Raw genomic sequence first — 20,012 nt, forward strand, 5'->3', positions numbered from 1 at the left:
TTTCAGACTTACGACAGTATCTTACTGGGGGTGCGTTATATTTTGTAGTGCTAATTGGAATATAGGTACTATTATAAGTAACGTAATTTAGACAGTGGGTAGAAAAATGTATGATGAAAAGTAGTCGATGAGTGGACAACCACTTAGGAGTACAAACCTAAATTTGAACACTTAAAATTGTAGAATATCGTACGTTCTACTCACTTTATGTTCCTTAAACGACTTTACTAATGGTTCTTTGTTGCTTTGTCCTCAGGTTCCTTCGAACTTCCGGTACGTGGTTGAGCAGACGCTACGCGAATTCTTCAGAGCGATCCAGGGAGGAAAGGACGCCGAACAGTCCTGGAAGAAATCAATTTACAAAGTTATCTCCAGGCTCGACGATCCCGTTCCGGAATATTTCAAGTCCCCGAACTTCCTGGAGCAGCTTGAATAGATTAAATCGAGATGCCGCTGCCCGCAGTAAACGAGTCGGTTTACCGCGCCACGTGCAGCGAAATCTAGTTTTAAAAAGAGTAACTAAATTTAAAATTAAATATTTATCGCACACCAAAATAAAGACGACACTCGCATTTAGGCCTTCAGTTCAAAAATTGATAATTTAAAAAAAATGATAAAAAACTATTGTCTACGAATAAAACTATTAAGGAAAAAATTAATAGTATAACAAAAAAGAACTATTCAAAATTTTATGAAATTAAGGTTAATAAAAAAAAACTAATAATACTTATAGTAATTTTATGGTAACAAGATTTATTAGGTATTCTGTGGTTTGACATTTATACTGTTTGTTTTTCATTTTTAAGAATCGGTTTAGAGGTTAACTTAATAATAACGGTTATATAATTATTATTATAAAGTTAGGCGGTGTCAATACATATGAAGAAAAAAAATGGCGGAAAGGTGATGGAGCTAATCGTAAACTGTCGACGGATGGATCTAATTAAAAACTAACTAAGTAACAATCATGATAATTTCATCTTAGTTACTTACTGAGTTTTGTTTTGTGACACGACATACTATTTTAGCGTAAGGGAATTATGTCCTGCATTGTAAATATTTTAAAAATACATGGACAGATAACCAAGTCGATTAAATGAATAATAATTTAGGTATTAGAATTTGTATAATAAAATAATATGATAATATCATACCCGATGATCAAAGACAGTATCAAACGAAGTGTTTTTACTCTTAGGCATCAATCCAAAGATGAAATAATATTATTTATAATATATTAATCAACGTCCCGTTGATTATTATAATTATTAATATATATATCTAGTTAATAATGTTCAAACCAGATTTTTTTTACCGATCGTTAGCTTTCATAATAATAAACGAAAAAATTGCAGCGAAAGTGTATTTTTACACGTTGTTATGTCGCAGTTTTGCTAATGCGTTCTGCGTATTCGACCAACGCATGCGATCAACGCATTCAACCAACGCATGTGATCAACGCACGCGTTAAACGTAACCGTAATCAGTATCGTATTATACGTTGAAAGCAATAGCAAAATTGTTACTTACAATCATTATTAATAATAATATATTATAATATACTATCAAAATATTCGATACAAAATTGACTGCCAAACTTTAGATTTAAAATTACTGGTACATTTCATCGCACTATCACTGGAATTTTTTCGTTTTTTTCTGGTTTTATTTATTCAATATTAGATATTAAGTAGTAGTTGTAAGATGGGAGAGGTATGTAGTTAGTTTATAAGGAGGAAAATGCTAGATAGCACACAGAGACCAGTGGTGAGTCACCTAGTCAAATTCTGAACACTTTTCTTTTTAATTATTATTATTATTATTTATTTTCTGTTTGTATTTTTCCATTCCATTTAATTTTATACCCCTGTAACTCTTAACAAATAAGAGAGTTCGCTAAACCAAATGTAAATATTATTTTAATTTTAATTTTAGTATTATTTACCCACACCAAACAATTGATTTTATTGTTAATTTTTTTATAAATTGTAATCCTAATATATCTCTGAATTATATGAAATTGACTTATTTTTTCGTTTTTTTTTATTTATTTTTTACCCGTTACTCCTTCAATCCACAACAAATTTTATTTTATATCTCTTTTATTATACTGTCATTCAATTTACGAGTCTTGTATTCTTTCTAATCAGACACTGGTTGATTTTACAATGATTTTTATTAAAAGAACTTAACACATACTACTAATCAAGTAACGTAATGGAAATGCAGATGGAACGCAAGACTCTAATCATTGTTGACGACAAATTACAGTGATATGTTTAAGCCGGATCGCACATCTAAACTCGTCTCGACTGCAACTCGTCAAATACGTTGATATTCACAAAACAAATGTAATTAAGTGTACCTTCGCACACAGTAAATTTCACCCCATATGCTGTAACTCGTGACATGAAGTCACCCGGCGACATGACATCATATGACATCATTGTGACGTACTACTGAAGTGAGTCTTCGAGCAATTCACGCTAATCTGATACTGGCGTTAATCATTGTCTCCATACACAAATAAGTGTGTCGGCATAATAATATCTATGGTGGGCCGTGTGCATTGCGTGGCTCGCCTCGATGCGTGCATTGAGCATACATCACAATAACGTAATGTCAGCATAAGAGCATAACCACAGTTACAGCATCGGCACATCTGTAGGAGCCGTTTGGCTAGCCGCGTTACGACACTGTCCTGGCATGGTCTCACCTGTACGCATGGAAGAAAGTTGCAACACTTTTGATGTATGTCTATATTTCAGTCGAAACGATTTTTAATGTGCGACCGGGCTAAAGGTTAATTTGAATTGACGAAAATACCATGCGCTGTTAATCGACTACCCCTCCGCAAAAAACACTAATTAAGTAGTTAATAAAATACGTTAAAGTTAAACCATTGTAATCTGTATAATATTGTAATTTTAATTGAAAACTATTTGTAGAAGTTTAATAATACGTAGCTTACCATGAAGGTGTATATATTTTAAAATGGCAACCTGAAAACAGTTTACTGAGGAAGCCAACAACTAATCCGACCGCCTTTAACTTAACACCGTATTGACAAATCAATATTATTATTGTACTCGTTGAACAAAAGTCAACGCTTTGCTTTTACAACAAATGACAAAAGAGAAAAATTTGACCGATTAGATGCTAAAACTTCTAAATTAAAATCGACTTTCATCTGAATAAAAATATTGACTTACGCCCTTTTGCATTTAGATAAAATCATTAATGCAAAACATTGTATGTTGTCATTAAGATGTTCAAACAAACTCAAAAATAGAAAATAAATATTGTACTTAAATAATTAGAGTTACAACTTTTTTGAAAGGTATTTTTTTTTATTCTTGACTTACGTGGTTTTAGCATCTAGGCGGTCTGATTAATAATTTAATTATCTACTACTTGTAAAAATATGAATGCGTATGATGAAACCGAGCCTCTGATAGACAATTTAAAACACGAATCATAAATAGATTCATGTTAACAATTTTAAAAAGGTGTATCTTGACTTACTTACTTATAATTTTACATTGAACTAATTGAATTCTCTTCAATTTTAATGAAATATAATAATGTGTAAATTTTTCATAATCGTCATAACCGTAGCTAATTAGATTATCTTCGTACAATTTTACAGGTTCGTAATATTGTATTGTAATAACATTATAAACCAACGTAATTCTTAGTAGTAACACATTACCCGTATACATTTTGTAAATTATGACTAGACTGTACTATTTTAATTGCTGGACTATTAAGTTTAAACATCATCTTTTAATAAAAAAAAAATAATTAAATTATAAAGTGTATTGTCTTTAATAATTATTACTTGCGAGTTAATCCAGTGAAGTAGATTTTTAAAATATAAAATAATCGTCGTAAACACAGATTGTAGAGTTGTGTAAATATGGACATTTTATAAAGTCCTGTTTTTTTGTTTTCATGTAAGTCAATCAGAGGCCCGCGTTTTTATTTTTGACAGGGCAGCTAAATCTCGTTCCTCGACGGAACCTGCAATTGCCCTCAGAGGTCTGTGCCTGCCGCTCATGCACAGGCCCTGTTTCGTTTATCTCGTTAATTTGAATACATATCTACAGCGATTCTCATCTCCAGAGGAATATTGATAATTAATACAGTTTAACCGGACATTAAGGCTTATGTTTACAATGATACAAACGATTTTTATTTGCAATGTTGAGTTATGCACACAAACTGTTTGGAAGTTTTTCGACCGTTCCTTATTATTTCTGTAAGGGTGCGCAAATGTGTTTCAATAACTTCTCGGTAGCGTATCTTAGGGAAATGATTTGGATTTTTTTTTGACAACCCTGAATTTTTTTCTTTAATTTTTGAGTAAAAAGTTCCGTAGTATCAGTTGACAGGACGCAAATGGAAAAAAATTCTCGGCACAATGTTTCGGATCCCCGGTCTAAAATATCACGAAAAAAAGTACAAGCTTATTTGAAGCACCTTCGCGCCTTATCTTTATAAAAAAATTAAGCAAAAAAAAATATTGAAATTGTGTGTAATTTTTACCAAAATCTGCCTTAAATTCTATTTTCTTAATAAAAAAAAAATCCTATCTAGTGTGTGTGTGATGATTTGCTGTAGAAGAGATGACGACTGACCAGTCGACGGCAGTGTGCGGTGGCCCTAAAACGCGGCACATCGCGCACCGGCCCGCCATACATAAAAATACGAACCGGCGCGTTAGAATTAATTCTCGTATAAATATATTTATAAAATAATATTCTTTCCGATTTCGAGTGTGAGATGAACTTTATGTACAATAGTCTGTATAATCAGTTTCAGCGACCGGGGAAGCGCAGTTACCCGGTTCCGTTTTGTATGTTTTTTGTTAACCTTTACTCTCCGGTGTTGTGTAAGTTGTGTTACTTGTACAGAAGTTACCGGTCGCGGGAGGGGGTTAAAAAATCTCCCTTTCCTCTTCCGACCCTCTCCTCGATATACCTCACCCCCGATACTGCCCCATAGCCTGAAGATCGCCGGGATTCCCCGCAGGGTGCTCTCAATCACGCAATAGCCACTATCACACCGACCACACCCAAAACCGTTCGCAATAGCACATGAAGGCAACCAAATAATATAATGAAATAATAAAAAAAACTATAGACCGCAGTTTTATGACACAAAATTTTGGAAACTAGGCAAACAATCACTCATTCAAAAAACACAAAAGGGCCACCTCGTCCGATCAAAAGTGCCTTCAAAAATATTGATTTTTTACGAAAAAAAAATAAATACAAAAAGGGCCCTAAATAGAACTTATCGCCCAACCAAAGCACCCGGCGCCCTGCGATCCTCTCCCTACGCACCTCACCCGGTCGCAATCCTCTAAGATTATAATAATAATAATTTAAAAAAAATAATATTAATATTATTGTTACCGTTGACATCATTCCACTCACTGTAGCAGTAGGGCTCAGAATAATTATTAATACTGAGAAAATACTTAACATTTAATATTAATGTAATATTAAACAGGCGTTTTTTTTAATGTTTTTAATTTAATGAATCAATACATCAATTTAAATATGCAATATTAAATATGTAGTTTTTTAGGCAAAAGTGTAGTCGGTAATATGACGTGGAGGAAGAGTTTTTTTTTTATTTCTCCACCCAACAAACCGACGACGCTTAGTTCTTAAGACATGATATTGTACAGGCTCTCGTTCCCCGCAGTCCAGGAATTACAGGTTTTCGGTTTCTAAAAGTACATCCTCAGTCGGCAATCCCTCGCTGTCGACATGGAATTTCAGCAAACAGACACCGGTTTTCGTTTCACATGATAATTAGTCAGGAGTCGATCGCGGCCTTTGACACACAGCCGCTCGCGTCCTCACAAAACACCGATACAAATCCGTTACAGAGCCAATATTTCTTAATATAACCAAATATAATAGATACCGAATACGTCACAGTTCCAAAAACAATCTACAATAATATCAAATTGACTTAATTTTTTTTGTAACATTTTTGTTACACAAATATTGTAACTGATTAATATATTAACCACCACATCCATGTTCTAAAATTAATTTTGTATCAACTAATATATGTTTCGGAAATACTCTTTAGTAATAAAATAACTATCTTAGGCGTATTTACCTGAAACACGTAAACAAATAAAGTGGTCGATATATTAACCACATATGTAATATTTTAAATATCGAGAATTAAAAATGCATATGTCTTGAATAAGGTGCAATGAAGCATCTGAAAGCTTAATTTTTATTTTACTAACCAGATTTCAATAGAATACCAAAACTTTAGGCGCAGGTTTTAATTTTCAAAATTTGAACATATGCATTTTTATCTTTCAATATTTTCTATAGCTAACTTACCTAATAACACCTGCATTTTTTAATATGTTGGTGCCCAGTGGCGTAACTGTAATACATAGGTGAAACAATTATTAATAAAAAAAAAAACGTAGATTATAAAAAAAAACTTTTCAATGTTGTATGGAGAAAGTATGAAATAACATCTACATTTTTTTTTAAATGTGAATATTAATTGATTTTGTTAAAACATAAAATAAATGTTCAACGTGTTTCCTTGTTGATAGTTGCGCCACTGTAGTCACATGTCAATTGCGTAATTAATGTGTATTTTGGAAATAAAATGTACTTGGAATGTTTTTGGAATTCGATGTATGATACAATAACATTATGACACCTCACAAACTGGAATATTTCAAAGCTTATAATGATTTCAAATGCCGTCTTCCGTTTTTCCGCTTGAAATAATTTATATCACAAGATTATCCATATGGAACCATAACATCGTAAGTCACAATTGTTGCATCGTGCATAAATATTGTAAGAAACAATTTTGTACAGTGATAATATGATTAATGCACATAGCTTCAACTAAATAAGGAAACCTAGACATGTTCATTTGGACGATAATATTGAAAAAACTGCAAAAATGTAGTTATGTGCTCACTGCTTATTTGAAATCAATACACTATCAAAAATTGTTATATTTATCTGGTTTTTATTGGCCAATTTGATATCAGTTTACTTAATCCACGTTTCTAGATTTATGCTAATATAAAATATTTTAGAATACATTGAAAAAATAGCAGAAAACTGAGTCAGATTGTTGTTAAGACCATTTTTTAAATCAAATATAGTAGCAAAATTTCCCTGGTTTTGATTACCCACTCGATTATGTTATAATTAGTTCACATGCACACATATCTAAATAATAACATGGATTTCAACATTTTGGACATGTCTGGTTTTGATTATTACCTACATCATAAATTCGCTACTATGTTTTCAGCTTTACTAGAGAATTACGACAACTTGGATCCATGTAGATAAAATAGTTAAAACTAAATTGATTTCAAACTCTCTATAGACTTTTATACTTTCTTGGGATTCTGCATTCGGAAAATGGAGACGGTAATGTTTATAATATTATGGAAAATAAAGAATAATCTAAATTATCAATTACTAATTTAACATCGATGATTCCTGTAATAAAAAGTATATAGTTTTGTATAAAATACGATCTCGTCGTTGTAAGTGTTATTTTTTTCAAAATTTCAGATGTTGAGTAGCGCGCGCGGTAATCCGTTCGCGCCTATATATTTATAAATATTATAAAAATGATCTCTTCTTATATGAAAAAAAAATGACTTCAAAAAGTTTTGTTGAGTGATTCCGCGGTCTAGTACAAAATGGCGGCGCGGGGGGGGCGGCGGGGGGAAATCGCCGAAATTATTATTAAAAAAATGACGTGTAAAAAAAATTATTCAAAAAGAGTATTTTTGTATTGATATTTCTTACGTCGGTGTAAAGAGCAAAATTTCGTAAAAATTATTATTATAGAAAAAAAAAGAAATTTAGATAAATTTAGACGTCATGCGTTTTGTATTTACGTTTAAGCTTAGGGTCGAGGGATAAATTTTAGGATTTTTAACCGTTTGTAAATAAAAAAAAAATATTCTAAGGTTGCCCCCTACCGCCACCCGTACGCCCGGTTATTAAAATTATAGATAAAAAAGTATATTAACAAAAATGATAACCTAAATGTTTAAAATATTATTCCGATGTGTATAAAAAAGAGATAATTCTTGAGAGGAAGGAAGCTCGCAAGCGGTCCTAGTATCAATTAGTAAGTGGCGTCATCGTTCGGTGGACTTCGGTGATGTTCGCCTCGTTTGGTGACGGACGCCAGTACCCCCAGCGGCCAAGTGCTGCGGTCGACGTCGCACACCGTCGCATTCTTTGAATACTATTTAAAACTAATATTTATTATTATTATGAATTTACGAGTACTTATTATATATTTATATATATGAATAACGGTATAACGATACATTGTCATATTGCTTATAATTTGTCACTTTAAGGCGTGTGTCTTTGTCCATAAATGTTATTAGAAGTTTCAACTGTTCGGTGTACTAGTTTAACGAAAAAAAATGAAAAAAACACTTTTATCGCAATGATTCAATCCAATACATGTATACTAAAACTTACTAAACGTTTTTGATTATTGATGATATGACGATGTAAAAGCAAAAAAAATATATAAACCCTTATGTTGTTTCACAATGAGTATTGTCTGCAAAACATGTGACCACTAATTGTGTGGAGATTGTTGAAACGGATGATGTATGTTTTTTTTTCATTACTATAATGAGTAATAAAGCTAAGCTTTCATTTGAAATAAGTGTCTAATAATTTAATTGAACCCGTTACTCCAACTTCCCCCAACCTACCCTATTAGGAGTATTCTGCCCTGCTAAGTAAAAAGACAGTATTTTTGGTTTTAGACACTGTCTATTTAGAGATTATGTCAAAATAATTCAATAATTTTACATTATATAAGAGAAAAGGTAGTTTACAACGTAGGTTCTCATTTCACTAAAACCAAAAACACTGACCTTTTACTTAGTAGGGCTTTAGTAAAGGATCCCTGTTTGTCAATGACAAAATGGCCATCTATCAACGGCCACAGAAGCAAACTCAGCAGCGCAAGTTTTATGCCACTCTGGAAAAACCTCTGTTCGCTTGTATACATTGTCCTAAAACATTCCGACGCCAAAAACAATATGAATTGCATGCTCGTGAAGCACATTCAAAGGTATGTAACATTATTATTGTATATATTATAGTATACATACTGTATATTTGTTAATTTTTGATAAGGTTAACCCATTGGTGTCTGACTTTCCGAAACATAAATTGGTCATTGGATCCAAGTTTATTTTTGTATATAGAACAGTGAAATGACTTCCAATAATCAAACATCAATAACTCAAAATATATAACTTGAAATCAATTGATTTTTGGAACATATTATATAAAAAAGGATGGCCTATTATAATTTCAGAGTTATAAAAATAATAAAACACCTGAAAATGGAGATAGGGAGGCTCAAAGTTCAATAAATAACAACTTTTGTTTTTTTTTTCAAACTTCCCGCGATGTTTTCAAGTATTTTTTAAAATTGGTTGAAAACTTCACTAATCGTTGATTTGTAGAGTATAGGAAGCTCTTTTAAAAAATATTAGATCAACAATATAAACAATAGATGTCACATAGTCACAAAAAACTCACAAATATATTCAGTAAGTTTTACTTAGGTACTTACGACATTATTTACAACAACAAAAATCATAACAGCACATTAAAAGCTATAAATATTCCACACATACGATCTACAATCTGAAGGTTTACCAATAATTTTGAATCTTCTTGCAAACGGAGCCACCTATGGTATCCATATAAAAAATCACCGGAGCAAGTTCCTGTCTAAAATTTAATATTACCTATCTTCTTCCCCATTTCAATATTTAAAGGCACCATCCTATATGGTTTAAAAGATGTTTTTCTTAAATAATTTAAATAGTATTATTGCGACAAATAACCACCAGCATAATATTTTAATTTACATATTATTTTTATTCTGAATTACTCGAACTTACCTCAGTCTACCCATCATAGTTTACTGTCATGACTCATGACTAAATAAATTTTAAATCAATTTACTTTTATAATAATACTTATTATCATGGCCAACATAAATTATTATATCAAGACGTTCACAACATTATAAAGAGTAATAATAAAAAAGTATAAAATAAAAACACAATACACTATTAATATGGTGAAGTACATATTACTATTATGTCTAGCAATGAGCACACTGAGTATGTGAAGGTGAAGAGTCTACAGAGTACCGAGTGGGTTAAAAAAAACCTCAATCAGATCTAAATTCACCTTACGTAAGTGGAATATCTCGATATCTGAAGCAATCTTATTGAACGCATCTATTTACAGGTTAGTTGTATACTGGGATAAAAAACAATCCCGATTGCTTATATAAATTCGGTGTCGTTTGGCCATAACCTGATAACTGCTTTTTTGGTAATTTTATGTTAAGAGTAAAAATTGGGTCACTATAGTATTATTTTCCATTTGGTAATAACCCGATATCTATATTTCACTTAAAATGCTCAAAACGCTATTGTAATAATGTGATGATATGTGAACAAACACAGTGATTAGTTTGGTCAAAACATGATCAAAGACCTTGTCATAGTTTGATCACTGATAAGTGACCTTATTTTCCTAATTAGTGAAATAATTGACAATCTAAGTATTGTCATATTCTTCTTAAGTTATTTATTTTAAAATGTTTTTTTCAATTTTAAACAAAAAAATTAACTGAAATTTATGTGGGCAATTCAAAGCTTAAAATGGCTCTCCTGTAAATTCAACATTTTGCAGTTAACAGGTTATGCCCAAACGAAACCGAATTTATACTGGAAGAATGGCGGAATTGGAATTCACACCTCACATTGGTTGAAAAAAATACGTAAGTAGGTAGGTACATAAATGTGGGTCCCGGGTTCGAACCCGAGTCTGGCAATAAAAATGTTATGCTGTTTTTTTCGATGTGCATTTTGGCCCAGCGTATGGACCCAATAGGATGATCAACTATTGGCTAACATACATTTCTTGTAAAAACAAAAATCTGTCGATACCCATATTCCTATTAGTATATTGTAATATAAGAATGAGCTAGGTCTAGGGCAGCGGTGTCGAACATATGGCACGCGTGACACCTGTGGAACGCGCAGGAATTGTGCTAATACCTACGTGAAAGCATTATACTACTCTTCTGCAGCATCTTCTTGGCTACGCTTCTAGGCGCTGTTGTCTACTAAATGGGAGGAGCTTGTTAGTTTATAATGGAAGTGTGGTTAAAAATGGGCGGAGCATGTTAGTTCACAGTTTTAACACGTAGCCAAGAAGATGTTGCTGATGAGTATTACTTATATTATTTAACATTTTTCAAAAAAAATAATCTGAAATGCGCACAGGTGTTCTGTGCAGTTTCAATTTATAAAATATTATTTCTATGTCGATGGTAAATGAAGAAAACAAATGAATATAGTGTTGACGGCAGTCGCATTACGCATTGAAAATAGTTATGAATTAATATATATACATGCATATTGTAGGTATATTGTGGTAGTTCCTTAAAATAATAGGAAACATTTGGCAAAGCATGCAAATGATTTATTATTCTAAAGTTTTAGAAGACCTTTTGGATGCCTTTGGAAAAATACCTACTCCTTGGCATTAAAAATGATGATGGAAGTAGGTACCAACTTTATACGGAGACTTTAGGCCTTCGTTTTTTAATTATTTTACATGAGGATTGAGACACGCTCATGAATTAATTATTTTAGAAGCCAGCATAAAGCTCCTAAAAATTAACAAGAGATTCTATTTTTTCTTATATCCTCGAATGGACTTTCCACCTAGTTATATATAAGTGGAATCATCTCGAAAAACAGGTCCATATCCTGCAGTGGCGAAGGCTCCATAATAGGCGATTATTTAAAGCCTACCTTCTAAAAAAAATAGATCTTCAAGTAAATAATTTAATTTAAAAATAAATAAATACACTGAAAAATCCATCCAATTGAGAGTCATCTCAGAATTTAGAAATTTTATTTTATTTAGTAAGGTTTATAACCATATAACCATAACTAGCGCTGCCTGGACTCAACTATATTATGAATTAATTAGATCCATTTTCCAGATCTGGTTTGTATGACTTCAGTCTCGTGGCGCTGATCACTGTCTGGCTTTTTATTCCGAAATCATTCCAAATATTCAGTTGTTTAGTTAGCGCTTACATCCGCTATGGCACATTTATTCAAAATAATTATTAATAAGATAATTTAAAAAATAATTTCTATGGGATTCGATCACATATAAATATTGATTGTTGTTAAAAATATTAAATAATTTATCATCAGCTATTTATACCAAAGTATGTGTTTTAAATACAGAAGTATTTTTAAATGTCTAGTTTTGGACGTCTAATGTCAAATTTTATTTTAGGTATGGTCCCAATATTGAAGCTCGACTTGATATAAATAAAAAGGATTTCAAGTTATACACATTTATATTTTTATAAAAATCGATGTTTTTTAAAATAAATATAAAAAATATTAAAACGATGAATTAGTCAAAAATTTAAACGACGAAAAATTGAAAACTTAATAAACTAAATTTTAATAATAAATATGACCATATAATATAATGTAATAATAAGATGTGACCCTGCAACGAATTCAAATTTTATTAAGTTTTTTTTTTAAATTATAAGTTTATCTTTAATTTAAAAAAAAAAAAAATCTATTTAATGTTTTCAGATACATATTTATTAATTAATACAGTTGAAATTGTAAATAATCAAAAAAATCTCAAATTGCGAGCTTCGTTTTTCCGCTAGGTTCTCTGCTGGCGTGCCTCTCCCTTATAAATTGTCATGGAACATAATATTATAGATACACAACAACGGATATTTTCAAAGATGATAGGTAATATATTTTGAGCGTATGTTACGTTTATAAATGTTTACGAAGATACATAATTCAAACTAATTGCTTATTTATAAACTAATTATATCAAGCTAATTGAGCTTTTGAAATTTCATCGATTTAGTGTACCTATTCATCAGTAGTAATATTGGGTTATCTTCTTATTTCCCGTAAATGTATCTGACAAGCGTGGTTACTCCACAGCCTACCTGTTTCCAAAAGTCACCCTTCGCCACTGATATTCTGGACTCCAGTGAAGTCACAACCGGGACGAAAAATGTCCTGGAATTTTAGCAGCCACAGACTCGATCAGGCAATTCGGAACTACACCTAGCACATGGTCAAAGTGTGAAATTTTTGATATAAATAAAACCAACAATACTTTATAGGTTTAAATTTATCTAGAAATAAGGTCAGGATAAAAAAACAAAAGCTAAAAAATGTCTCTACAGGCCTACGAAACTTATCTAAAAAACGGTCAAAAATGGAACTACGAACTAATATATGGACGCCATTTTGAAAACGTCATTCGAATGTCAGATTCTTCCAGTTGCGAATCTTGATTGGGTAGTTTTCGACTGTGACTTCCCCATCCATTCTTCAGATAAATTTGTAGGTTTGTACTTTTTGTTTGGTAAACCAGATCCAGGACGAAAACCGTGCCGACGAGGAAAATGAAAATGAAAAGTATTAATACCTACAAAAAATGTCTCGAGTTGAATTGGGACGGTTTTTGGGTTAAAAAGCTAAAATATAAATCAATTCATACTAGGTATGTCCCAGCAAATATGTCCACTATACTAAATTATATTCCTTATTAATATTTTTTGCAACAAATATTTTCAATTTGTTGGCACGTCATGTATAAAATGGTTCGACATAACTACCTTATTGCATAGAGAAACTCATATTAATAATGCTGAACGTCAACTTTACTGGCCGCTTCTTACTAATGGTTTATAAAGAAGTTTTAATTCCATACTGTAACATTTTTCTTTATTGCACACATCATTCTTAGGTAAGTAAAATCCCTACATCTAATATTTTATAGTACTTATAATTTTAATCGGTAGGTTTTTATAATCTAATGGAATAGTTTCTACTATTATTTTATGTCATCAAAAGGTTTCAACTAAATTAAAACCAATATTTATAATTTTACATAAAATATTAATTATATACACACATATTTTATGTTCACAATATTCTGAATACATATTATTTATTATGTCCATTAATAATATAAAATTTTATTTTATTATAAAATATAATGTATTAGTTTTGCTATTCGCCGACAGATGGCAGTTAAAATATTGGTAGCATTGCCATCTATGTGAATAAAGTATAAGTAAATTATCATCGTAGTCGTATGCCATCTGTGTCAGGAAATGATAAGATTTTAATAAAAACTGTTGCAATATTCAACAAATTAAACTGCTTACTTTTTCCTAGTGTAGATGTCATTGTTGAATATTTTTGTTATAATTGAAACGCAATGACGAACATTTTTTTTATCGAATGTATTATAATTTATAATTATTTTTCATATAGGAGAATATAATTATTAATTATAAAAGATTGGAATTTTTAATTTAATAGCGAATTAAAAATATTACAATTAATTTAGAACTTGATAAAATCACAACAATAACGCCGAAGCCGAAAACCAGTGAGGAAAAATCCATGCAAGTAGGTAAGGAATTTGTTTCATAAAGTGGTCATAATATCTCATAGATTCTATCTACTGTTGTAATGCCAGAGGAATCATTTATTTCTGTTAGATCACCGTGCCCCTCTTTCTCGTCGGCACTTTAGTCTCATTAAACTCAGTCAAAGCACACTTGAGTGCGTTGTGACCTCAGTCTTGGGTATCTGCCCCAGAGACATACGAGCCATAAAGTGACAGTAATAATAAAATAATAAAAAACATTTTTGTTTGTATGCAATAAATTGACAGATATTGCTGAGACCTCAATTAAATGCGATGTACCCAGTGGCGCACCCAGGATTTAATATTGGGGGGGGGCAAGGAGGAGAATGTAAATTAGTCCCATAGGCTCTTTTTCTTCTTCACATCTTGATTTCTCGTTTATCTGTCTTTTGTCTATTGCACTCGGTGTACCTATACCATGGTCCCCACATCCTGAAACGGGCCCTCAGGCTAGGATATTTGGCGGGCCCCCTAACTACCGCTATGATTAAATGCAGTGTGAAACACTACAAATTGTGTTTTAGTTCAAATTAAGGGTACTTATACAGTGAATTATTGGCGATTTTTAATACATCTACTTTAATAATGGAGCTGTCGAGTATCGATACGTTATAATCAAAAAATATATTGCACAATTATATAAGTAATTGAAAATGTTCATACCTATGAAGTGTAATAGCTCCGCAGGCGACTTTTTTACTATGAAAGCTAATTTATGATGTGTGTTTATCTCACGTATCTGGTCAACCCGAAACGCCGGTGCCCCCACAGCCCGGGCCCCCAGGCTAGAGCCCTGTCAGCCCTCCCCAGCCATGACCTACACTACTCTGGAATTCGGGTGGACTTTGACAGTTTTTTCCTTAGGTATTGAGTTTCGAAATTTTTGTGTTAGAAATTAAAATCTAAGAAATTTTTCTAAAAAGGGTGCTGGAGAATTATTACAAATCATTTTTTTGCCGTGTTTTCATTTGTCTAAGCCCAAAGGTATAGTTTATTGCAGGGCTCGAAATGGACCGGAACGCACCGGAGCGCTGTTCCGGTTCATAAAATCCATAAAATTATCGCTACGTCTCGTGGATGTATTAATTTGACCGTCTGAGCTAGATATTTCATATACTTAATAAAAAAATAACACTTATTTTTATAAATCATATTTTTACAATTGAGCCGTTGCCCGGAATAACGTTGTATCCAACAATATTCTTGTTTTGAGAAAAATGGAAAAAACTAAATCAGTTATGTTTTTTTACATTTTATATTTGAAATACAATAAACAAACAATTATTAAGAGTTTTAAAATATAAAGTGTGAAGAAAGACAATTAAATTTGAATTTATTACAAAAAAATATAGTGAATTAATGGAATAATGTTGTATATGAAAATTTCACATACAACATTATTCCACAAAATGCTTTTTATTTATTCTACTTCACTCAATAGTGCCTTATAGAAAGCAGCGTGCTCATCTAGCATGAATTCACACATATCATTGAGGTCTTTGAGCTTAGCAGCCTTGATTGGCAGCGGATTGGAGTACATTGGAGTGAGTTCCAAGCTCCCTAACTGCATGAAATTTCTCCGTACGTTAGCCAATCTTCCCCGTCCTCCACGAAGAGGTGGTAGAAGACTGTATGATGTCCATGATTCCAGTTCATTGTGGGAGGTTCGAGCTCTGATTGTCGTGGGATCATCAGCAGAGAGCTGAAGCCAAATGGCACCAGTGATCTTCATTTTTGTTGGTCTCTGCATTGCATTTTCAACATCTGTGAAATTTTTAAAGTCAATGCGATCCATATTCTGTATATGAAATGGGTTGTTTGGACGGCTTTCTTTAATAACATGATTCCACTGATCCGGCACCATTACCTTCGAAACCCGTTTCCTTTGCTCTATTAAAGCAAATTCACGGTCACAAAGCATAAGTCAATCGGTGAGTGATTATCATAATTAGCACTATCTTCGTCTGCTCTCTGAATACGGCGTCCGACATTCAATTTCTCGATACATGAGACGAGATAATGACTCTGTCCATTATGATTTAGCAACCTGAATGCTGATTGTATTTCTGTCTTAATGTTAAAATCGAGAACACATCCGCGATTCAAACATTTTTCGGCACAAACGCGACCCTGCGAAAAATAGAAAGAAACGATTAAAAAATTTGAAAAGGTATTATATTAAGTAACAATATAAAGAGTAATATAATGCAAGCATTATTATCAAATAACAATATGGATAAATCATTTGAATACAATCGATTAACGTTCGACGAGGAATAATATGTCGAACATAGTAATTTTATTCGTGACATCAATAGAACTGTCAAATCGTATACAACATTATTCCACAAACCTGTTTCGGTGGCTCAATTGCAGGTTTAATAATATTTTTTCTGGATAAATATTCTTTTCCTGCATCCTTCAACTTCTTGGCTTTATTATCTCTCCAGTTTAAAACATTGGATGTCCGTTTTCTTCCTTTATTTACATGAATTAAGCCACGCTCCGTGATATTGACGGACGGCGACGCCATTTTGACAACTGCATAGACAACGTTCTTCCATAAACCAATAACTTTAAAATGCTGCCACAAGCTTAAATATTGTTTCCCGACCATAATACTTACCTTAAAAGATGCATAATAACATACCCAACATTATTCCATCAATAACTCAACATTGACAGTTTTGTTGGATACAACATTATTCCGGGCAACGGCTCAATTAATGTATCTAGTAGATATTTTCGTAAAATTATCGAGCGCTGGTTTATTGGCTTTCAGTGTCAATGTTTAAAATCATTCTGATAATTTTCATGTTTGGGGGGTGCCAGGGCCCCTTGCCTCCCCCCCCTGGCTGCACCACTGGTGTACACCACTGGTGTACACCACTCCGGAATTCGGGTGGACACCGAGAATTTTTTGATATTTCCATTAGATATTGAGTTTCTAAAAAAACCCGACATTAGTGTTTCGAAATTGTTGTGTTAAAGAGGGTGCTGGAGAATTTCAAATCATTCTTTTGCCGTGTTGTTATTTGTCTAATCTATTGGCTTTCAATTTCAATGTTCTTGGGTGCCCCTGGGTGCGCCACTGGATGTACCTACACACTTTTGACCAGACATAATATTTGGAGATAGATAAGGTGGAGGAGATAGAAGGTAGGTAGTTGGTGCTTGGTTGTTGAGATGAGAGTTTATTGGTTGATAAAGAAAATGTACACTGAATTATAATAAGAATGATAAAGTGAGATTATAGTCGCGGATAATGATGTACTGCTGAGATCGAGATGATCAAGAGAATAATTCTGGAGAAACTTAATTCGAGTGGAATAACGAATGTACTATGTCGAATGGAGAACTCATGACAATAGCAGTACGCCTAGTGACGGACTCGATGAGTTGAGTGAAGATTTATAGATTTTCCTTCTTATTTGTACTAATGCAATAGGTACATAATTATAATTACAAATCAAAACAAACCCTACTGATCCAGTTATGATTGAGGAAACGCTTTCAAATACTATTGCTCTAATGTTTTGTTTTAACAACAAAACCTACATAGGTATTAAAGTGTGTCATTCATTTAATGCTGAGTGGTATGATTGCTACCCACATATTATATTCATTAGAAAAACCGCAACAAATACGAAACAATTTCTGAATTTACAAGTAGAAGGGTAGGTATAACCACCCAAAAATACCATGCTGGTGAAAAAACTGATGACAAGCGGTTTACATAGATACTAATTATTGTTTTAATAGAAATTATTACAATGACGACCGTTCGGCCGAGTCAAACGCTATATTGTAAGTGTGGCGAGGAATATCCAATATTCTCTTGTAAAAATGCAAATTTATTTTATAAAGACAATCTAAGATTCTTTCCCGTGCTAGAAAAATTATTGCGTGTGCCATAGGTTTACAACCGATGTGATTTGAGCCATAAGCGCTATAACAGCGCTCGTCCTATTAGAAAATGTGTCCGGCAAGGTGACAGGATCTCGCCTATTTAATTCACAGCTATTATAAACGATTTATTCAGACGACTAGACTGGAGAATAAAGAAATTGGCATTGGCATTGTTCTCGATTAGGGAATCCAATCCCGAGCCAAAATTCTGAACCCGGGATTAGCATTTTTTCCATAGTTAATATAATTTTATTATATTTACAAATAACATTGATAAAATCGGTCAAATATAAATCTAGTATAGTTTATACTATTTAGTGGAGTAAATAATATTGTAATAGGTATACTTAAATTAATAATAATGTGAATTTAATATGAGATTGCTGTTTTAGATAGTAAAGACTTACTGAATGGATTACCGAGATTTAAAATAGTAAAGCAAATCATGGTGTATGGTCTTTCCGCTTCATAAATCTAATTAATCAGCCAAATATGAAACTGCCGTAAAACTTATGAAATCATGGTGGAATTACTTCGTTAATAGTGCGAAGCATTGTTTTATTCCAATCTTTCTCATTTTATTAATGTATGTGAAAAAATAAAATGAATCGGGTACTGAGTAAAACTTACATATGGGTATAAATCAAACGTCATTCAAACTCAGTTTATTTCTAATTTAGTTAAGTATTTGTTATTAAAAGTATTTTGTCTGTTGTATTTTCGTTTTTATTTTATTTTCCATAAAAATTGATAAAAAAATCAATCCCGAAATCTTCGGGATTACGTTTACCAATCCCGGGATTCATAGGTATCGAAAATAGCTCGGGATCCCGGGATTGGAATCAATATTCTCGATAGATAGGTAATAGACAATAGTATCTATTATGAATATTATAGTAGGCGCCAATATTTTGATATACGAATCGGCCGGAATGTTATTATATTACTCTACGAGTGAACATCCGCTAAACAAACGCAGTCGTACAATGGTACCCTAGGGGCAATAAGTGACCACACCTTCCTAAAAGTCGCTGGGTGGTCGGTGAAGTCATGAAAATCGACGAATGATTAGGATGCCTTCACCCAGTAACGAATCGACCCTATTATGGTGATGACTAATGAGTAATGACGAAAAAATGATGATTGCTATTTTTTTTCTAGATGCCTTTATGGATACCTCGCATTTACTATCGAGGTTTCTTAAGGACTTTGGCATGCAAACTACTCTACTTGATGCTAGTCAAATGAAAATTATGCCGGCTGAGAGAATATGTCTTATTGAAAACTATTCTTCTACCCGCATCGGGTATTGCTAATTTGAATTCGGCCAGGGCCTATGAAACCGCCTTGCAAAAACCCTGGAAAATTCTTTGCGCAAGGCGGTGGTAATTCTGATGAATATTTTATCGTATTCATTGGGAACTGAGGACTGCGATTTGTAGTTGAGTTTTTTCCCGTGGTAAAGGGACTGATATTCTGAGCATATACTTATCCTATCTT

The 20,012-nt window shown here is 32.5% G+C and overlaps 1 protein-coding gene across 5 annotated transcripts in view; it reads left to right on the forward strand.

Annotated features, from left to right (window-relative positions):
- Window positions 1–4,582, forward strand: part of pros (homeobox protein prospero) — a 306,677-nt gene extending 302,095 nt beyond the window's left edge. For all 5 annotated transcript variants that reach the window (XM_085948168.1, XM_085948167.1, XM_085948169.1 and 2 more), the window contains one exon: window positions 257–4,582. In XM_085948168.1, coding sequence (XP_085804294.1) covers window positions 257–436 — 180 coding nt within the window. In that variant the 3' untranslated portion in view covers window positions 437–4,582. The remainder of the gene's footprint in view (window positions 1–256) is intronic.
- Window positions 4,583–20,012: the final 15,430 nt, after the last annotated feature.

This window comes from Rhyacophila brunnea, unplaced genomic scaffold (assembly GCF_057557595.1).
Source record: "Rhyacophila brunnea isolate RB1 unplaced genomic scaffold, BYU_Rbru_1.0 scaffold_20, whole genome shotgun sequence".
In the NCBI taxonomy this organism is placed as follows: Eukaryota; Metazoa; Arthropoda; class Insecta; order Trichoptera; family Rhyacophilidae; genus Rhyacophila; species Rhyacophila brunnea.